This window comes from Odocoileus virginianus, chromosome 5 (genome assembly GCF_023699985.2).
Source record: "Odocoileus virginianus isolate 20LAN1187 ecotype Illinois chromosome 5, Ovbor_1.2, whole genome shotgun sequence".
NCBI classification, from domain to species: domain Eukaryota; kingdom Metazoa; phylum Chordata; class Mammalia; order Artiodactyla; family Cervidae; genus Odocoileus; species Odocoileus virginianus.
The window spans coordinates 57,145,976-57,167,082 of NC_069678.1; the positions used below are offsets into that span (position 1 = coordinate 57,145,976).

Consider the following 21,107-nt stretch of genomic DNA (forward strand, 5'->3'; position numbering starts at 1 on the left):
ACGCAAACGGAGACCAAAAGAAAGCAGGAGTCGCAATACTCATATCAGATAAAATAGACTTTCAAATAAAGGGTGTGAAAAGAGACAAAGATGGACACTACATAATGATCAAAGGACCAATCCAAGAAGAAGATATAACAATTATAAATATATATGCACCCAACATAGGACCACCGCAATATGTAAGGCAAATACTAACGAGTATGAAAGAGGAAATTAATAGTAACACAATAATAGTGGGAGACTTTAATACCCCACTCACAACTATGGATATATCCACTAAACAGAAAATGAACAAGGAAACACAAACTTTAAAGGACACAATGGAGCAGCTAGACCTTATTGACATCTATAGGACATTTCACCCCAAAACAATCAACTTCACCTTTTTCTCAAGTGCACACGGAACCTTCTCCAGAATAGATCACATCCTGGGCCATAAATCTAGTCTTGGTAAATTCAAAAAGATTGAAATCATTCCAGTCATCTTTTCTGACCACAGTGCAGTAAGATTAGATCTCAATTACAGGAAAAAAATTATTAAAAATTCAAACATATGGAGGCTAAACAACACACTTCTGAATAACCAACAAATCATAGAAGAAATCAAAAAAGAAATCAAAACATGCATAGAAATGAATGAAAATGAAAACACAACAACCCAAAACCTATGGGACACTGTAAAAGCAGTGCTAAGGGGAAGATTCATAGCATTACAGGCCTATCTCAAGAAGCAAGAAAAAAGTCAAATAAATAACCTAACTCTACACCTAAAGCAACTAGAGAAGGAAGAAATGAAGAACCCCAGGGTTAGCAGAAGGAAAGAAATCTTAAAAATTAGGGCAGAAATAAATGCAAAAGAAACTAAAGAGACCATAGCAAAAGTCAACAAAGCGAATAGCTGGTTTTTTGAAAAAATAAACAAAATTGACAAACCATTAGCAAGACTCATTAAGAAACAAAGGGAGAAGAACCAAATTAACAAAATTAGAAACGAAAATGGAGAGATCACAACAGACAACACTGAAATACAAAGGATCATAAGAGACTACTACCAGCAGCTCTATGCCAATAAAATGGACAACTTGGAAGAAATGGACAAGTTCTTAGAGAAGTATAACTTTCCAAAACTGAACCAGGAAGAAATAGAAGATCTTAACAAACCCATCACAAGCAAGGAAATCGAAGCTGTAATCAGAAATCCTCCAGCAAACAAAAGCCCAGGACCAGATGGCTTCACAGCTGAATTCTACCAAAAACTTAGAGAAGAGCTAACACCTATCTTCCTCAAACTCTTCCAGAAAATTGCAGAAGAAGGTAAACTTCCAAACTCATTCTATGAGGCCACCATCACCCTAATTCCAAAACCAGACAAAGATGCCACAAAAAAAGAAAACTACAGGCCAATATCACTGATGAACATAGATGCAAAAATCCTTAACAAAATTCTAGCAAACAGAATCCAACAACATATTAAAAAAATCATACACCATGACCAAGTGAACTTTATCCCAGGAATGCAAGGATTCTTTAATATCCGCAAATCAATCAATGTAATACACCACATTAACAAATTGAAAGATAAAAACCATATGATTATCTCAATAGATGCAGAAAAAGCCTTTGAAAAAATTCAACATCCATTTATGATTAAAACTCTCCAGAAAGCAGGAATAGAAGGAACATACCTCAACATAATAAAAGCTATATATGAGAAACCCACAGCAAGCATCACCCTCAATGGTGAAAAATTGAAAGCATTTCCCCTGAAATCAGGAACAAGACAAGGGTGCCCACTCTCACCACTACTATTCAACATAGTTTTGGAAGTGTTGGCCACAGCAATCAGGGCAGAAAAAGAAGTAAAAGGAATCCAGATAGGAAAAGAAGAAGTGAAACTCTTGTTGTTTGCAGATGACATGATCCTCTACATAGAAAACCCTAAAGACGCTACCAGAAAATTACTAGAGCTAATCAACGAATACAGTAAAGTTGCAGGATATAAAATTAACACACAGAAATCTCTTGCATTCCTATATACTAACAATGAGAAAACAGAAAGAGAAATTAAGGAAACGATACCATTCACCATTGCAACAAAAAGAATAAAATACTTAGGAGTGTATCTACCTAAAGAAACAAAAGACCTATACATAGAAAACTATAAAACACTGATGAAAGAAATCAAAGAGGACACAAACAGATGGAGAAATATACCGTGTTCATGGATTGGAAGAATCAATATTGTCAAAATGGCTATACTACCCAAAGCAATCTATAGATTCAATGCAATCCCTATCAAACTACCAACAGTATTTTTCGCAGAACTAGAACAAATAATTTCACAATTTGTATGGAAATACAAAAAACCTCGAATAGCCAAAGTAATCCTTAGAAAGAAGAATGGAATTGGAGGAATCAACCTGCCTGACTTCAGACTATACTACAAAGCCACAGTCATCAAGACAGTATGGTACTGGCACAAAGACAGACATATAGATCAATGGAACAGAATAGAAAGCCCAGAGATAAATCCACGAACCTATGGTCACCTTATCTTTGACAAAGGAGGCAAGGATATACAATGGAAAAAAGACAACCTCTTTAACAAGTGGTGCTGGGAAAACTGGTCAATCACCTGTAAAAGAATGAAACTAGAACACTTTCTAACACCATACACAAAAATAAACTCAAAATGGATTAAATATCTAAATGTAAGAGACTAGAAACTATAAAACTCCTAGAGGAGAACATAGGCAAAACACTCTCTGACATAAAGCACAGCAGGATCCTCTATGATCCACATCCCAGAATTTTAGAAACAAAAGCAAAAATAAACAAATGGGACCTAATGAAACTTAAAAGCTTTTGCACAACAAAGGAAACTATAAGCAAGGTGAAAAGACAGCCCTCAGATTGGGAGAAAATAATAGCAAATGAAGCAACAGACAAAGGATTAATCTCAAAAATATACAAGCAACTCCTCCAGCTCAACTCCAGAAAATTAAATGACCCAATCAAAAAATGGGCCAAAGAACTAAACAGACATTCTCCAAGGAAGACAGACAGATGGCAAAAAAAACACATGAAAAGTTGTTCAACATCACTCATTATCAGAGAAATGCAAATCAAAACCACAATGAGGTACCATTACACGCCAGTCAGGATGGCTGCTATCCAAAAGTCTACAAGCAATAAATCCTGGAGAGGGTGTGGAGAAAAGGGAACCCTCTTACACTGTTGGTGGGAATGCAAATTAGTACAGCCACTATGGAAAACAGTGTGGAGATTTCTTAAAAAGCTGGAAATAGAACTGCCATATGACCCAGCAATACCATTTCTAGGCATACACACTGAGGAGACCAGATCTGAAAGAGACACGTGCACCCCAATGTTCATCGCAGCACTGTTTATAATAGGCAGGACATGGAAGCAACCTAGATGCCCATCAGCAGACGAATGGATGAGGAAGCTGTGGTACATATACACCATGGAATATTACTCAGCCATTAAAAAGAATTCATTTGAATCAGTTCTAATGAGATGGATGAAACTGGAGCCCATTATACAGAGCGAAGTAAGCCAGAAAGATAAAGACCATTACAGTATACTAACACATATATATGGAATTTAGAAATATGGTAACGATAACCCTATATGCAAAACAGAAAAAGAGACTCAGATGTATAGAACAGACTTGTGGACTCTGTGGGAGAAGGCGAGGGTGGGATGTTTCAAGAGAACTGCATCGAAACATGTATATCTAGGGTGAAACAGATCACCAGCCCAGGTTGGATGCATGAGACAAGTGCTCCGGCCTGGTGTACTGGGAAGACCCAGAGGGATGGGGTGGAGAGGGAGGTGGGAGGGGGGACCGGGATGGGGAATACATGTAAATCCATGGCTAATTCATTTCAATGTATGACAAAAACCACTGCAATGTTGTAAAGTAATTAGCCTCCAACTAATAAAAAAAAAAAAAAAAAAGAATAGGCACGTAAGCTGATGGAGCAAAAAGTAAAGTTTGGAAAAAAATGTCTTTTATATGTAAAAGGGATATAACTATAACTATAAATTAGTGAGAAAATGAGATTATTTAATAAGTGGTGGAATAATTGATCATTTATTTATATGGCAAAATAGATTTTGATAATACATAGTACAAAAGGTAAGTTGCAAATGAATTGAAGGCATAAATGTGAAAAGAAACACTAGTAATTTTGGAAGAAAATATAGTTTATGATATCAGCATACAAAAGAGTTTCCTAGATTAACTGTAAAAATATAGCCCCAAAAGAGAACAATGGTAAATTTTAGTACATTACCATTGACAACTCTCTATGACAAATGGCACCCAAGCAAAGTGAAAAGACAAATCACAAATTGGGAGATGATATTGGTAACCCATTTAACCAACAAAGCGTTAGTGTTCACAGTATATAAGTCTTTCAAATCACCTAAAACCTAACAGACAAATGATCCAAAATAAAAATGGACCAAAAATATCAACTTGTAGAGAAAGATACTCTATGCTTGCTAATAAAAAGAAATGAAAAAATGCCAACCTCAGTGGTGATTAATGGAATACAAACTAAAACACTGAGCTATCTTTATGTATCCGATTGGTCAACAGTTAAAATATCATGAATAACTCCAAGTATTAGCAAGGAAATGGAGTAGTGGGGACTTTTGTACTCTGCTCGTGCAGTTAGATTCACATAGATCATTTCACACTAAATTTCAGAAACATAAAGTAGAATGAAAACTTGCAGAATAATATACACAATGCGTTAGCACTTCATTGAAATTTTAAATACAGTAACACAGAGGAAGGAAAAAGGAAGGAGATGAGAATTTATAAGTTTCAGTAATGTTTTATTCATTAAAAAAAACCTAGATTGTTATCTTTTTAATAAATGCTAACATTTTCACGATGGGCAGACTGCTATCCATACTATTTCCTTCATGCTTAAAACATTTAATCATTAAAAAATTAAATCTACATAAATATTTTAATATAACTGTCAACAGTTTTTAATAATAAATTGAGTTTTGAAAGATAAGTAAGATTTAACCAGGTGAAAAGAGGTGTGAAAGGTAATTTAGGCAGAGGAAATTATACAGATAGAGTCATGGAAATAGTACAACAGCATTAAACATTTGAAGCAGCTCTTCAACATCTAAATCATAAAATTAAAAAAATACAAATCATCTTTGGTGATATGAGCAGATGGAATGGAAATGTAGGTGGTCAGTTGTGGAGACTTTTAATGCTGTTGGACTTCCCTTGTGGCAAGATGGTGAAGCATTCGCCTGCAATGCAGAAGACCTGGGTTCCCTGGGTCAGGAAGATACCCTGGAAAAGGGAATGGCAATCCACTCCAGTATTGTTGCCTGAAGAATCCCATGGACAGAGGAGCCTGGTGGGCTACAGCCCACGGGGTCACAAAGGGTCAGACACAACTGAGCAACTGACAGTTTCATTTCACTTTAATGTTATTAGGGAGCCTACAATCTATCCTAGCTCAACTAAAGCATCTTAAGTAGGAGAGTAACCTAGTCATATCTGCAACTTAGAAAGTGATGAAGCTACTTAATGAAGGACAGGTTGGGGATGTTGGTGGCAACAATGGGGTGGTTTTTGTTCAGTCGCTACGTTGCGTTTGACTCTTTGTGACCCCATGGATGACAGCAAGCAAACCTCCACAGTTCTCCACTATCTCCCGGAGTTTACTCAAATTCATGTCTACTGAGTCAGTGATGCTACCTAACCATCTCAACTTCTGCTGACCCTTCTTTTGCCTTCAGTCTTACGCAGCATCAGGGTCTTTTCCAATGAGCCGGCTCTTTGCATCAGGTGGACAAAGTACTAAAGGTTAAGCTTCAGCATTAATCCTTTCAATTCAACATTGATTTCCTTTAGGATTGACTGGTTTGATCTTGCAGTTGAAGGGATCCTCAAGAATCTTCTCCAGCACTACAATTCAAAAGAATCAATTCTTGGATGTTCAGTCTTCTTTATGGTCCAATTCTCACACTCATACATGACTACTGGAAAAATCATAGTTTTGACTATATGGACCTTTGATGGCAAAGTGATGTCTCTGCTTTTTTAATATGCTGTCTGGGTTTGTTATAGATTTTCTTCCAATGAGCAAGGGTCTTTTAATTTCATGACTGCAGTCACTATCCACAGTGATTTTGGAGCCCACGAAAATAAAATCTGTCATACCTTCTTCTTTTTCCCCTTCTATTTGCTATGAAGTAAGACCTGTATGCAGGTCAGGAAGCAAGAGTTAGAACTGGAGATGGAACAACAGATTGGTTCCAAAAAGGAAAAGGAGTACGTCAAGGCATATATTGTCACCCTGCTTATTTAACTTACATGCAGAATATATCATGGGAAACGCTGGGCTGGATGAAGCACAGGCTGGAATCAAGACTGCTGGGAGAAACATCAATAACCTCAGAAATGCAGATGACACCACTGCTACAGCAGAAAGTGAAGAAGAACTAAAGAGCCTCTTGATGAAACTGAAAGAGGAGAGTGAAAAAGTTGGCTTAAAGCTCAACATTCAGAAAACTAAGATCACGGCATCTGGTCCCATCACTTCATGACAAATAGATGGGAAAACAGTGGATACAGTGGCTGACTTTATTTTTGGGGGCTTCAAAATCACTGCAGATGGTGACTGCAGCCATGAAATTAAAAGATGCTTACTCCTTGGAAGGAAAGTTATGACCAACCTAGACAGCATATTAAAAAGCAGAGACATTACTTTGCCAACAAAGGTCTGTCTAGTCAAGGCTATGGTTTTTCCAGTAGTCATGTATGGATGTGAGAGTTGGACTATAAAGAAAGCTGAGCACCAAAGAATCGATGCTTTTGAACTGTGGTGTTGGAGAAGACTCTTGAGAGCCCCTTGGACTGCAAGGACATCCAACCTGTCCATCCTAAAGAAAATCAGTCCTGAGTGTTCATTGGAAGGACTGATATTGAAGCTGAAACTCCAATACTTTGGCCACCTGATGCGAAGAGCTGACTCATTTGAAAAGATCCTGGTGCTGGGAAAGATTGAGGGCAGGAGAAGAAGGGGACGACAGAGGATGAGATGGTTGGATTGCATCACCAACTCAATGGACATGAGTTTGAGTAAACTCCAGATGTTGGTGATGGACAGGGAGGTCTGGCGAGCTGCAGTTCATGGGGTCACAAAGAGTCAGACACGACTGAGCAACTGAACTGAATCGAACTGAAGTGAAGCTTCCTTTGTGGCAGAGGTGTTAAAGAATACGCCTGCGGTGTGGAAGACCTGGCTTTGACTCCTGGGTGTGGAAGATTCCATGGAGAAGGAAATGGCAACCCATTCCAGTATTCTTGTCAGGGAAATCCCACGGACAGAAGAGCCTAGTGGGCCCCAGTCCATGGGTCACAAAGAGTGGGAAATGATTAAGCAACTAATGATGGGACTGGAAGCCATGATATTAGTTTTTGAATATTGAGTTTCAAGCCAGTTTTTTCACTCTCTTGTTTCACCTTCATCAAGATAATGGGGAGGGGGGCAATGAAGAGACTATACCAAGTGGTCTTGGAAACAGACAAGTCACTAAGTTAAGATGGCAACAGTGGGAATTGTGAGAAAGAAACAGCTTTGACATACATTTAAGATGTAAAATGGGCAGGATTTGGTGATTTAATGTATATTGGAGTTAAGGAAAGGATGGATTTTTGCATTGTATGTCTGTGTGGGGCTTCCCTGTTAGCTCAGTTGTTAAAGAATCCACCTGCAATGCAGGAGACCCCAGTTCTATTCCTGGGTTGGGAAGACCCGCTGGAGAAGGAAATGGCAACCCATTACAGTATTCTGGCTGGAGAATTCCATGGACTAGTTAATGGGGTCACACAGAGTCAGACACGACTGAGTGACTTTCACTTTCACTGGGATGTAAAATGGGCAGGATTTGGTGATTCAATGTATATTGGAGTTATGAAAAAGATGGATTTTTGCATTGTATGCCTGTGTGGATAATAGTAACATTAACAGAGAACTGGATATAATGGAGGAAAAACAGACGGGTGGATGCTCAGTTTGGTTTTAAACACATTATGTTTGGAGGTGTTTGTGGAACATATTTTAGCTGTGTCCAGCCTGTAGTTGGCTAAACCAGTCTGAAGCTCAAGGGAGAGGTCAAAGCTTAATGTGAAGCAGTCATTATCCTATGAAGAGGAATATCAAATATATTACTATACGGCAGTTTGGAGCCGATTTTAGGAGTTACTCATCATTTATTGCATTATCATTCCTATCTTTCAGCATTCAATTGCAATATTTAACACCTCCCAGTATAATAGTGGGGATGCTATCCTTTGTAGGGTAACTCATGTAATATAATATAAATACATGTTATGTATTTTAAAGAATGCTAAAGTATAAAGTTTATTTATCTCCCAAACATTTATGGAGCACCTGCCATTTATGGGTATTGGGTTAGTTGTTCCAAATAGAGCAATGAACGAGATAGTCCCTGATTTCAAGGGTTTTACAATCTAGTCAATACATAAGGATAAACAGAAATCAAATTACAAAGTGAGATATGTTCACAGCAAAAACACTTAAGATGTATAAACATATAACAGAGAAAGGAGCAATTAATTCTCTTTGTCTACAGGATATTAGGAATGTTTCTCAGAATAAATGACATCAGAGATGCCTTTTTAAAGGTGAATAGGACTCTGGTTGATGGGGACAACAGTGAGAGGAAGGAATATTTGGGATAGAGAAATAGTATCATTTCTTTTGTCACAGAAACCAGCCTGATGCATTTGAAAATGACAGTTTGGCATTACCTGAAAATGCAATGGAAGGGAGATGGGTTGGTTGGAGGTATGGTTAGAGAGGTAGTGATAGTTATTCACACAAAATTTCTAGATCCATTTCTCTGCACAACAGTTCACCTATCTAAAGGTTTTAATATAAAATAATATTTTTAAATTGTGGAAAGAAAAATAGTGCATTTGGGTAATGGTGGAAGAATTAGACCCAAAAAGTAAAGATTGGAGGCCCAGGGACAATGAAGATCAGATTTCACCTCCACCTCCAAGTGAAATAATTTCCTCTTAAGGGGTCACTCATCAAATTCCAACACAATTAAGGCAAATATTTATCAAAATTGAGTAGCATTTGAATGAATCCTTGGCTCAAAATAAACATTCATTTTCAGTCCTTCAGTACCAATACTGATTATATTCTCTCATGTCTTGACTCTTTTCCACCAGGACAATTCCAACCTTGTCAAACTGTGATGCTGACACTGCAGTTATTTTCTGCTCTCTGCTCTTTTTTCACTTGAGAGATTCCCAAAGGATATATTATGCTCCTTAAGTAACTGTCTAGGTCTCTGCCACAAAACTCAATGACAGGTTTTTAGGTATAATTTTGTGAAAGGATTGATGTGTTGAAATCTTTTACTATTTGTGTCTCTTCCAGCAATGGCTGGTATATCATCATGCTCATCAAACATTTTGTACTATACTAACCTTGCAGAATGATTTGCCATGCTTTGCTTGGCTTTTTGCATAAATATTTCCACAATATAACCATCATAAGCATAGCTAAAAGTTCCTAAATTCTACTTACTAGGATTTCTAATTATGTTCACGGACTTATTTCTGAGTAGAACCATAACTTGCAGTTTACATCCTGGCAACAAAAATTTCGTGATGAAAGAAAACTGCTAGGAGATGATTATAGGGCTCATAAAAATGTCGTTATTTCTTAGAAGCTTTATGTCTGTATTTGGTAATGAATTTTCTTCTGATTCTCTTTATGAATAAGATAGATTTTTATTTATTTGAACCATCTAGTCAAACCTCACCTGCCTGAAGACCAAGGGATTGTTATATTTGGTTGTAAGATATTTCTCAGAAATTGTAATTTGAAAACAGAATTTCAGGTGTGAATGTCTATAAACAGTATCACTAGTAAAGTACAGAAATATCAATCCATAAAAACATGTAGCTATAAGTCTATTTTCAAAAGAATAAAGGTAGACCTCACATCATCTTTCAATTGGCCTAAATCTAATCACTGTTCACGAAGTTGGCAAATGATCCTTTCAGGACTGTCTTCCTGAAAACCCTCTAAGTGGTAAGTCAAGTTGGTATAGAAATAAGTGTTCCTTCATTTGTACTCCATTGTTTACTTCAAGTGAAATGCTCTCCTTTATTCAGATGTTACTGTGCTTCAAGGAATTCCTCAAGCTATATTCTTTATCTTAACTCTTCCCTAATCATAAATCAGTCTCTATTAATCTTCTTATTCTCTAAGAATTTACAATTGTAATTTGTGCCATATAGTTAGGGCTTCCTGGGTGGCCTTCAGCAGTAAAGAATCTTCCTGCGGTGTCAGAGAGGTGGGCTAGATTTCTGGGTTGGGAAGATACCCCGAAGGAGGTAGGTATGAAAATCCACTCCAGTATTCTTGTCTGGAGAATCCCAGGGACAGAGGAGTTTGTCAGGGCTATAGTCCATAGGGTAACAAAGAGTTGGACATAACTGAAGCAACTTCACCTCAGATGTGTCTGACTCTTTGTGACTCTATGGACTGTACCAGGCTCCTCTGTTCCTGGGATTCTCCAAGCAAGAATACTGGAGTGGGTTACCATTCACTCTTCCAGGGGATCTTTCCCATCCAGGGTTCGAACCCACGTCTCTTTTGTTGCCTGAATTGGCAGACAAGTTCTTTACCACTAGTGCCATGTGGGAAACTCGGAACTCGCACACATGTGCCATATAATTAATCACTTCACTGTATTGGGCTCGTCAAAAAATTGCTTCAGATTGTTCCATATCCTCTTACAGAAAATCCCAAATAAAATTTGGCCAACCCAATATAATGCTTTACAATATTCCTTGATTATTTTTGTTAGTATTTTCTCCCCAATGAGAATGTAAACTTTTCTATGACTCTCATAGTCTTGAAGACTGTTAGTCACTTAAACTGGTATATTTCAACAAGTGTTCCATGTCCAGAAGGATCATTCATTCATGAATTCATCCAATAAATTGTACTGAACTCCTACAATGTTACATACATTGTTTTATGCAATAGAGATGTATCAGTGACCAAGACAATGATAAAAAGTTAGAACATCACTGAACTTTTTAGTTCAGTTCAGTTCAGTTCAGTCACTCAGTCATGTCCGACTCTTTGCGACCCCATGAATCGCAGCACGCCAGGCCTCCCTGTCCATCACAAACTCCTGGAGTTTACTCAAACTCATGTCCATCGAGTCGGTACCATCCAGCCATCTCATCCTCTGTCATCCCCTTCTCCTCCTGCCCCCAATCCCTCCCAGCATCAGGGTCTTTTCCAATGAATCAACTCTTCACAGGAGGTGGCCGAAGTATTGGAGTTTCAGCCTCAGCATCAGTCCTTCCAATGAACACCCAGCACTGATCTCCTTTACGATGGACTGGTTGGATCTCCTTGCAGTCCAAGGGACTGTCAAGAGTCTTCTCCAACACCACAGTTCAAAAGCATCATTTTTTCGGCGCTCAGCTTCCTTCACAGTCCAACTCTCACATCCATACATGACCACTGGAAAAACCATAGCCTTGACTAGACTTTTTAGTTAGGGGAATCTAAAAAATATTTAAGGCTTCCCTGGTAGCTCAACTGGTAAAGAATCCAACTGCAATGCAGGAGACCCCAGTTCAATTCCTTGGTCAGGAAGATCTGCTGGAGAAGGGATAGGCTACCCACTCCAGTATTCTTGGCCTTCCCTGTGGCTCAGACAGTAAAGAATCCACCTGCAATGCGGGAGAACTGGGTTCAATCCCTGGGTTTGGAAGATCCCCTGGAGGAGGGCATGGCAACCAACCCACTCCAGTATTCTTGCCTGGAAAATCCCCATGGAGAAAGGAGCATAGCAGGCTATAATCCATAGGGTGGTAAAAAATTGGACACTACTGAGTGATTAAGCACAGCACAGATAATACATAAACAAGTTAAAATACACTATGTCAGTTACTCATAAAGACTATTAAGAAAATCAAATCAGGAAGGACATTGAGATGACACCAGTTATCCTGAAGTGCACAATACTGTAATTTTAACTATGGGCACGATTTTGGATGGTGAATCTCTAGAAGTTATTCACCCAACACAAATGAAACTTAATACTCACTGGAAAATAACTCTTATTCATCATGGATGGATTTAGTTATTATTTTTTAGGATAACTTTATCTAACTACACTGACTGGATTATGTCCTACTAGTACGCATGTCCTTCACTTTCAATGTATCTTTAACTCAATTTTTACTTAATCACCAATAATTATTTCAGTTCAGTTCAGTTTAGATGCTCAGTCATGTCTGACTCTTTGCAACTCCATGGACTGCAGCAAGTCAAGTCTCCGTGTCCAACACCAGCTCCTGGAGTTTACTCAAACTCATGTCCATTGAGTCAGTGATGCCATCCAACCCTTTCATCCTCTGTTGTCACCCTCTCCTACTGCCTTCAATCTTTCCCAGCATCAGGGTCTTTTCCAGTGAGTCAGTTCTTTGCATCAGGTGGTTAAAGTATTGGAGTTTCAGCTTCAGCATCAGTCCTTCCAATGAATATTCAGGACAGACTTGCTTTAGGATGGACTGGTTGGATGTCCTTGCAGTCCAAGAGACTCTCAAGAGTCTTCTCCAACAACACAGTTCAAAAGCAACAATTTTTTGGCACTCAGCTTTCTTTATAGTCCAACTTTCAAGTCCATACATGACCACTGGAAAAACCATAGCTTTGATTAGATGGACCTTTGTTGGCAAAGTAATGTCTCTGCTTTTTAATAAGCTGTCTAGGTTGGTCATAACTATTTCCTCTATTTCTTTTCATTCATCACTGAGGAAGGCTTTCTTATTTCTCCTTGCTATTCTTTGGAACTCTGCATTCAAATGGGTATATCTTTCCTTTTAAATATTTATTAATGTCTAATGCATGTTCTAGAATAAATTTCATGAAGGCAAGGATCTTTTTTGTTCATGTCTATTTCTTTGGTCCCAATAATAATGCCTTAAGTTAACAAAGCAATACATACATACACACACAAAGTTTAACCAACTAGCTTAATGACAGAGGAGTCCTGTTTTATAGCCTCATAATGCCTAGACATAACCTTTTTTGACTGATCCTTGCTTTATTCTAATAAAATGGAGGGCCATATTCATTTGGAAGAAAATGAGGATTTAATGAACATATGAGAACACAGGAGACTCCCAAAAATATTAAGAAGAAAACACCATCAACATGAATATCAACAAAATCACCAGATATAATGTTTAGCCAAAATTATAACAAATATTACTGATCACTTATTATTCACCAGGCATTTCTCTAAACATCTGAGATACATCAGTCACCAAAATAGAGTAATATCCCTCCTGTCACATAATGTGGTTTATATTTTGGGGCAAGAGAGGGGAGACAAACCATAAAAATAAGCAAATTATATGCATTGAGAAGATGGTCACTGCTATGGGAGAAAAAGGAGCAGAGACAGGGAGATTGAACATTCCAACCCTAAAAAGGGTGAATGGGTAGGCCTTGTTGAGTGGGTGATATCTGAAACATGTTGGAAAAAGTTTTACTCAAAGAACGAGGAAAATATACAATGTAAAGTCATTAAATAATCTCAGAAAGGTTAAATCACATATCTGAATGCAAGGGGAAATAAGGCCTGAGTGAGCCAGGGACATTAGTAAGAGGAGGGGAGAGACGTTTTCTGTCTTCAGTTTCATAATTCAGGATTTAGCTTTTCAACAAACATTAAGTTAGAGTTGTAACAAAATCAAGGAAAAGGTGTTATATCATTTTCTAAGCAAAACATTAAAGCATATTTTCAGTTAAAAATACAAGTTATTTAGAGATGAACGGAAAATCTTACCATTTTTACTGATGTCGAGTTCTTTAAGGTTTACTAAACTAGCGATAGTGGTTGGCAGATTTGAAAGGTCATTGTCAGGAATACTTAGCTTTTTTAGAGCTTGACAGTTGAACAATTGCTGTGAAAAGAAAATAATAATTAATGAGATCTTAATTTGGTTAAATACATTTATATATAAACTTAGAAGCAACATTCAATTCACCATCTTTACCAATGTGCTAGTAAAAGGGCCAATACGAAAGTCTCACTTTCTTCCATACACTTCCACAGAATCCTCCAGATTCTTTTCAGAATTTTTTCACATTCCATCCCCGTGTTAGTCCCTCCCTATTCTCTGCTACCCAGATTCACCGCCCGAGGTATTCAACATTTCCCCCTTCGGTTTAACATTAATGTTTAATTTGCCAGTGAACAAACAGATTTTTTTTTTCTGTGAAATAATTTCTTGAGGAGCCACTTCCTTTTTATTCCCACAGCTACCAGGATTACCTCAGTTCTCTTTCACCACAACCTCAAACTACTCCCATTTAATCATGTCAAACAGCTGTTTATCAGACATGCAAGAAATGCAATACAGTTGAATACATGCACTCGCATTTCTTTTTGTGTACCCCCACACTGCTTCATAAATATCTAGCAAATGAAACATTTAATCTCTGATATTTAATGAAAAATGACCACTAGTAGTTGGTTCATTTCTGCCACTAATCCAAAAGTACTAGATGGGGACGAGTCAAGTGGTAATGCAATGGTTCTCAAATCTAGCATGGTTTTAATCACTGGTAGGTGGAGGTGCTTGTTAAAATGTGGGTCCTTGGGCTTTGCCCAACGAAATACTGATATGATGGGTCTGGGATGAAGATAAAAATCGTCATTTTTATTTTTTTTTTTTTTTTTTACCTAGTTTTCAGGGATTCCTCAACATTTTTTTCATTTATTTTTATTAGTTGGATGCTAATTACTTTACAATATTGTAGTGGTTTTAGTCACTTGTTAGTTAGTTAGTTAGTTCTCAAGTTTCAAGTTAGTCGCTCAGTCATGTCAGACTCTGCCAGGACTGTAACCTGCCAGGGATTCCCAGGCAAGAATACTGGAAAGGGTAGCCAGTCGCTTCTCCAGGGGATCTTCCTTACCCAGGGACTGAACCTGAGTCTCCCGCATTGCAGGTAGATTTTTTATCATATGAACTACCAGGGAAACCCAATAAATAATAGTGATCTGGTTATTTTTTATGTAGGTGTTTCCAAGTATCATGTTTCTGGAAATAATGCAATTAGCTTTTTTTTGCTATGTCCATCTCACCTTGACTACTCAAGATTTGAACAGCTGGGACTGAAATTTCATATTCATTTCTGAAAGAATTATCTTAATGAGGTCTTTTCTGTTTAACATTTCTAATTCTATTTTGTTGAATATCCACCAATGAAGTCTCTGTTATCCATGACTATGCAATTGGCAAACAGTACATTTAACTATTGCTTGTTCTCACACATAATTTATAATTTATATAGTACATGGTTGTTATTTCTTAACTCAGTTTTTTTTTAAAAAAATAGACTGTGTTAGTTAATATTTAGGATAAATATGTTTGTCATTTTTGGCTCCTTACAAAGCTCATTTGCAATACCTCATGTAGTGCTAGAATTTCAATATTCTCCATAGAAATGTTGCTACTTACTTTTATAAAATCTAAAAAAGAGAACTTCAATGGACAGTTTCCACTAGCTACTAATTTTCCCTTAATATATAGGGAAAAAAAGTCTACACTCATGGCCAAAGTTAGCTTAAATTTTTGTCCAATCTCTATCATTCTATTAAGACCATTGTACTACATGCAATGTGGTCAGTTATAGCTGCATATATATATATATATATATATATATATATATATATATATATATATATATATTTAAATCAACCCTATCAACCTTGGTTGATACTGATAAGATATATTAGTTATTCTTTAGTATATTATAACCATTTTATGCAAAATTCAGATAAATTATTTTCAAAACACTCTTTTTTTTTTTCAATCTGTAAATTCAAGTCTTATTTTCTCAACTAAATTCTCAGCTTATCTCAAGAATTAATAGAGGCTACATTCTTCTTCAATTTAAATGAAGCCACATCAGGAAGAAAAAAATTTGGGAATTTTTGAGCACCCTATTACATTAGAGATCCAAGACAGTTATGGTACAGTGATTAAGATCATGGCATTGGAATCAGACTGATGTGGATTCAATCCCCACTTACCTACTTACTAGCTGTATGACCTTGGGAAAATTACCTGACATGTCTGAACTCTATCATTTACCTCATCTGTGAAATGGGGATAATAACATTACCTTACTTGAAGGATTGTTGAGAGAATTACATGAGTTACTTTGTGTGTGTGTGCGTGCTAAGTCACTTCAGTCATGGCCAACTCTTTGCAACCCTTTGGACTGTAGCATGCCAGGCTCTTCTGTCCATGGGATTCTCCAGGCAAGAACACTGGAGTTGGTTGCAATGCCCTCCTCCAGGTGATCTTCCTTATCTAGGGATCAAATGTGCATCTCACATGTCTCCTGCATTGGCAGGCAGGGTCTTTACCTCTAATGCCTGTCATCAATTTTAAGTCTTGCACTTTTTCACATATTAACATCTTTGATATTTGGGATTTATCTCCCAATCTAGATTGTTATATTTTTAAAGCAGTGTTTTTTCCCTTCGTGGTACTATAATAATGGTAATGCTGTGTCTCATAATCAATAACCTTGGATTTGATAAAATGAATTACTTGTAAAAATGTAAAACTATATTTGGCACATAGTAAGAGCTTGATAACTGTTAGTCTTTACTAATATTTACATGTTAATACAGAAATATATATATATACTTGCATAATAGTCTATTCCTTACTTTTCTAGATGATGAGGTCTCTGAAGGCAGGAGTCATGTCTGATTCATCTTGGTGTCAATTTATTTCACCTTTGTATATAATAAAGTGACTGACATAGTGCCCTACACATACTGTATGTTGAATAAATATATTTGAAAGTATACTTAGATAAGTAAAATGAAAATGAGGAAAGTGCTAAGTTCTAGCTTAAGTGATACTTCACTGGTTGGAAGTTTCGGATGGACAAACAATCTCAGTGGAATCTAAATTTAATAAACAAAGCAGTGAACTCTTGAATATGAGTCATGATGTCTATAAGGTGGCAAAGAAATTAAGGCATCTTAAAGATTCTTTAAATATTCAAACTTTGAATGAAAATGAGGTAAAGAATTATCATAAATTCTTCAATATAGTATAAAACAGCAATTATAATTAATAGTTAAAGTAAAATTCTTAATGATTATGGTTATTCTGCCTTTAGTTTACTAATGATATTTCCTATTTCAAAAAATTGCTTTGAGTCTTAAAATATTTGAGTACTAAAGTGTTCTTTTTCTTGGACTGAAGGAAGCAATCTAACTCTGACAAAAACTGGTTTGAGAAGACCATGCAATTTAAATTACTGACTACAAACAGGAATTGTTAGGTATTTGTAAGGGAGTGGATACAAAAGAGAAAGGCCTAATTGTTGAAAATAAAACATATTTGGGACCAAAAATGCACATTCTAAAAAGTGTTAGTCATTAATTTATGGAAAACCATTCACTGATATCTGCCACAAAACTGAACAATATGCTAAGTGCAAGGGACATGAAATGAATAAGACACAGCAATTGAGCTCAGTAGGTCAGCTTACAGTGTAATATTTAGATATTAAATACCATGTGAAAAGACTATGCTAAGGTAAATATCAGATGTAATGAAAACACACTGGTAGAAATCTGCTCGAATTTACATTGACGATGGTGATGAGGTTGACTCATGAAAGTATATCTGGAAGAGGTAATTAAAAAATGTGTATCACCTAAGAGCTAGCAGACGATAACCAGATAAAGGCTAAAAATGGATAATGTATTTGTAGTATCTAAAGATACTCCAAATGTAAAGACTGTGTAACTCAAACTAGTTTCAAATATATGCTTGACAGCATGAGGATATTAGGATTGTGGAGGGAATTTTCTAAGTCTACAACATCTATATGCATTTAATTGAACATCTATTATATGATATGGTCTATTTCAACACTGAACATAAGGACACGAGATTCCCATCAATTCCTATTTTCAGCATGGTAGACTAAATAATCAAAGGAAACCTTTTTAGTGCAATGAATTACACACACACACACACACACACACACACACACATACACACACACACACATTCCTTTAATACATAGTTGAGTCCTGGCTGAAAAATACTGGAATTTCTCAAATTCCAGAATAACAAGAAAATGTTACTACACAGAGTTGAATGGGTCTGTATTTAGCTTCTGCTCTGGTAGTATCTGTTGGTTTCTGGTGGCTGAAGACTAAGGGTTGTTTTTTTTTTTTTTTTTTTTTTGCCAGTGGAAGATAGAAGACTGTTTGGGGTCTGAACAGAGGTTGGAGATTGGCTGAGAGACCACTCTGTACACAGTTGGGTTCTCCTAAGGGTGATACCTCAGTAAGGGAAGGAAAAAATCTGGGTTCTGCAAAAAGAGTCAGTGGTGAATATATGACTTTATCAGTCTTGAGTGAGGTGAGAAGGAAGGAAGGGAGAAAGGAGGGAAGGAAAGAGGGAGGGAAGGAAGGAAGGCAAGAAGGGAAAAGAGAGAGGGAGAAAGGGAGGAAGGAAGAAGAGAATGAAGAAAAAAGATAGGGAGAAAAAAAGACACAGAGATAATAAAACAAAAACAAAATGTCTACTTGTGGGATTAAAAAATCAATGTAGGTCAAAATAGAAAAAACTGGTAGTGGCATAAAAATAGATATGTAGATAAATGGAATAGAACTGAGAGCCTAGAAATGAACCCACTCATGTATGGTCAATTAATATTTGACAAGGGAGCCAAAAAGATGCAATGTGGAAAGGATATGCTCTTCAATAAATGTTGTTGGGAAAACTGGATAACTGCAAGTGGAAAAATGAAATTGTACCAATCACAAAAAAAAAAACTCAAAATGAATTAGTGCCTTAAATATAAGACCTGAAACTGTAGAACTTCTAGAAGAAAAGATAGGGGAAAAGCTCCTTGACATTGGTATTGGCAAAGATTTTTTGTGTATGACACCAAAAGCACAGGCAACAAAAGCAAAAATAAACAAGTAGGACTACATGAAACCAAAAAGTTTTTGTAGAGCAAAAGAAGTGATCAGCAGAAATAAAACATACAGAATGGGAGAAAATACCTGCAAATCTTTATCTGAAATGGGGTTAATAACCAAAATACACACGAAACTCATACAACTCAAAAGTAAAAATTCTAATTAAAAAATTGGCAAAATATTTGAATATACACTTTTCCAAAGAAAACATACAGATGGCCAACAGGTACATGAAAAGAAGCTTGTCATTACCAGTCATCAGGGAAATGCAAATCAAAACCACAATGAAATAAGAACTCACACTTGTTATCATTAAAAAGACAAGACACAAATGATGGCAAAGATGTAGAGAAAAGGGAAACTGTGCACCTTGTTGGTGGGAATGTAAATTGGCAGAGTCATCATGAAAACCAGCATGAAGGCGCCTCAAGATATTAAAAACACAACTACCATATGATACAGTAATCCCATTTCTGGGTATATATACAAAGAAAAGAAAAACACTATCTTGAAGATGTGTTCACAGCCCCATGTTCCCTGTAGACAAGACATAGACAAACCTGTGTTATAAGCATATGAATGGATAAAGATATGAGATCTATACACACACACATATACAATATGTGCTACAGAATCCATGACTAGTTGAATCCTCACATATGGAACCACGGATCTGGAGAGCCAACTATGGAACTTGAGCAGCCAGATTTTGGTATCTGTGGCAAGTCTGAAACCAATCCCACATAGATACCAAGGGAGGACAATATACAGATTTACAACTGTGTGGGGGTCTGCACCCATAATCCCTATGTTGTTCAAGAGTCAACTGTATACACAATGGAATATTATTCATCCATAAAAAAGATAAAGTACCATCTTTTGTGACAAAATGGATGGAACTTGAAGGCATTATGCAAAGTGAAATAAGTCAGGCAGAGAAATATAAATATTTTCTGTATGATTTCACTTGTATGTGGGATCAAAAAAGTTGAACTCATAGAAATAGAGAGAAGAATGGTGGGAGAAATGGGAAGATGTTGGTTAACAGGTGCAAATACTATGTTGGATAAAAACGAAAGAGTTAAATAAGCATGCAGCTTAAAAAGACAGAAAAATATTAACAGAATGTAGTACCAGTATCAGTTCAGTCACTCAGTCTTCCAACTCAGTAGGGAAAATAAAGAAACAAGTCCCTCACAGGCCACAGTGGTCTATGAAGCAGGAAATAAGTCCCGGACTGGGAGCTCCTCAAGCAGAGGAACCACATCATTTCCAGGTCATTGCATGTATCTTATAATGCTCTTTATCTTTTTAATTTCTTGTGTTTTTTTTTTACTGTGAAATCTATATACACAGGAATATATGTAATACATATTTTTTTAAAACTATGATGATAAAACAAAGAGCCATATTCCTCAAACCAGTTTAAGAAAGCTACTTTATTCTCCTTCAATCCATGTCCTTTGTCATCTACCTGATCCACCAAAAGTAACCAGTTTCTCATTTTCTCTCCTTTTACCACAGGTCTAGTAATCCTAAATATAGATACTGTTAAGATTTGTCTGTTAATCTTTATACTAGTAATCCTAAAATTATATACTGCTGAGATTTGCTTGTTAATCTTTATGTAAATGAAATAATGGGGGTATGCTTTCTTCTGCAGCTTGATCTTTTCATTCAGTACTGTGTTTTAACATTATTCCATGTTAATGTATATAATCCACTCATTCATCTTTACTGCTTTATGCTTCATATAACACAATCTTCTCATATATTCTACTGTTCATAGACTTTTGAGTTATTTCCAATTTTTTGAACAATGTTGCTAAGTGTGTATATATATCTCCTAGTGCACATATACAAATGTTTCTCTGAGGCGGTAGGCATACATTCACATTTACTAATAATAGAATTTTGCTTTTCCAATGTGACTGTAACAATTTAAAGTCCTATTAACATGGATAAGAATTCTCATTTCCTCA

At 36.5% G+C, this 21,107-nt stretch overlaps 1 protein-coding gene across 6 annotated transcripts in view; it reads right to left on the minus strand.

Moving 5' to 3' along the window:
- LRRC7 (leucine rich repeat containing 7) overlaps positions 1–21,107 on the minus strand; it is a 608,651-nt gene that overhangs the window by 348,481 nt on the left and 239,063 nt on the right. For all 6 annotated transcript variants that reach the window (XM_070467940.1, XM_070467941.1, XM_070467944.1 and 3 more), the window contains exon 4: positions 13,939–14,056. In XM_070467940.1, the coding sequence (XP_070324041.1) occupies positions 13,939–14,056 (118 nt within the window). The remainder of the gene's footprint in view (positions 1–13,938; positions 14,057–21,107) is intronic.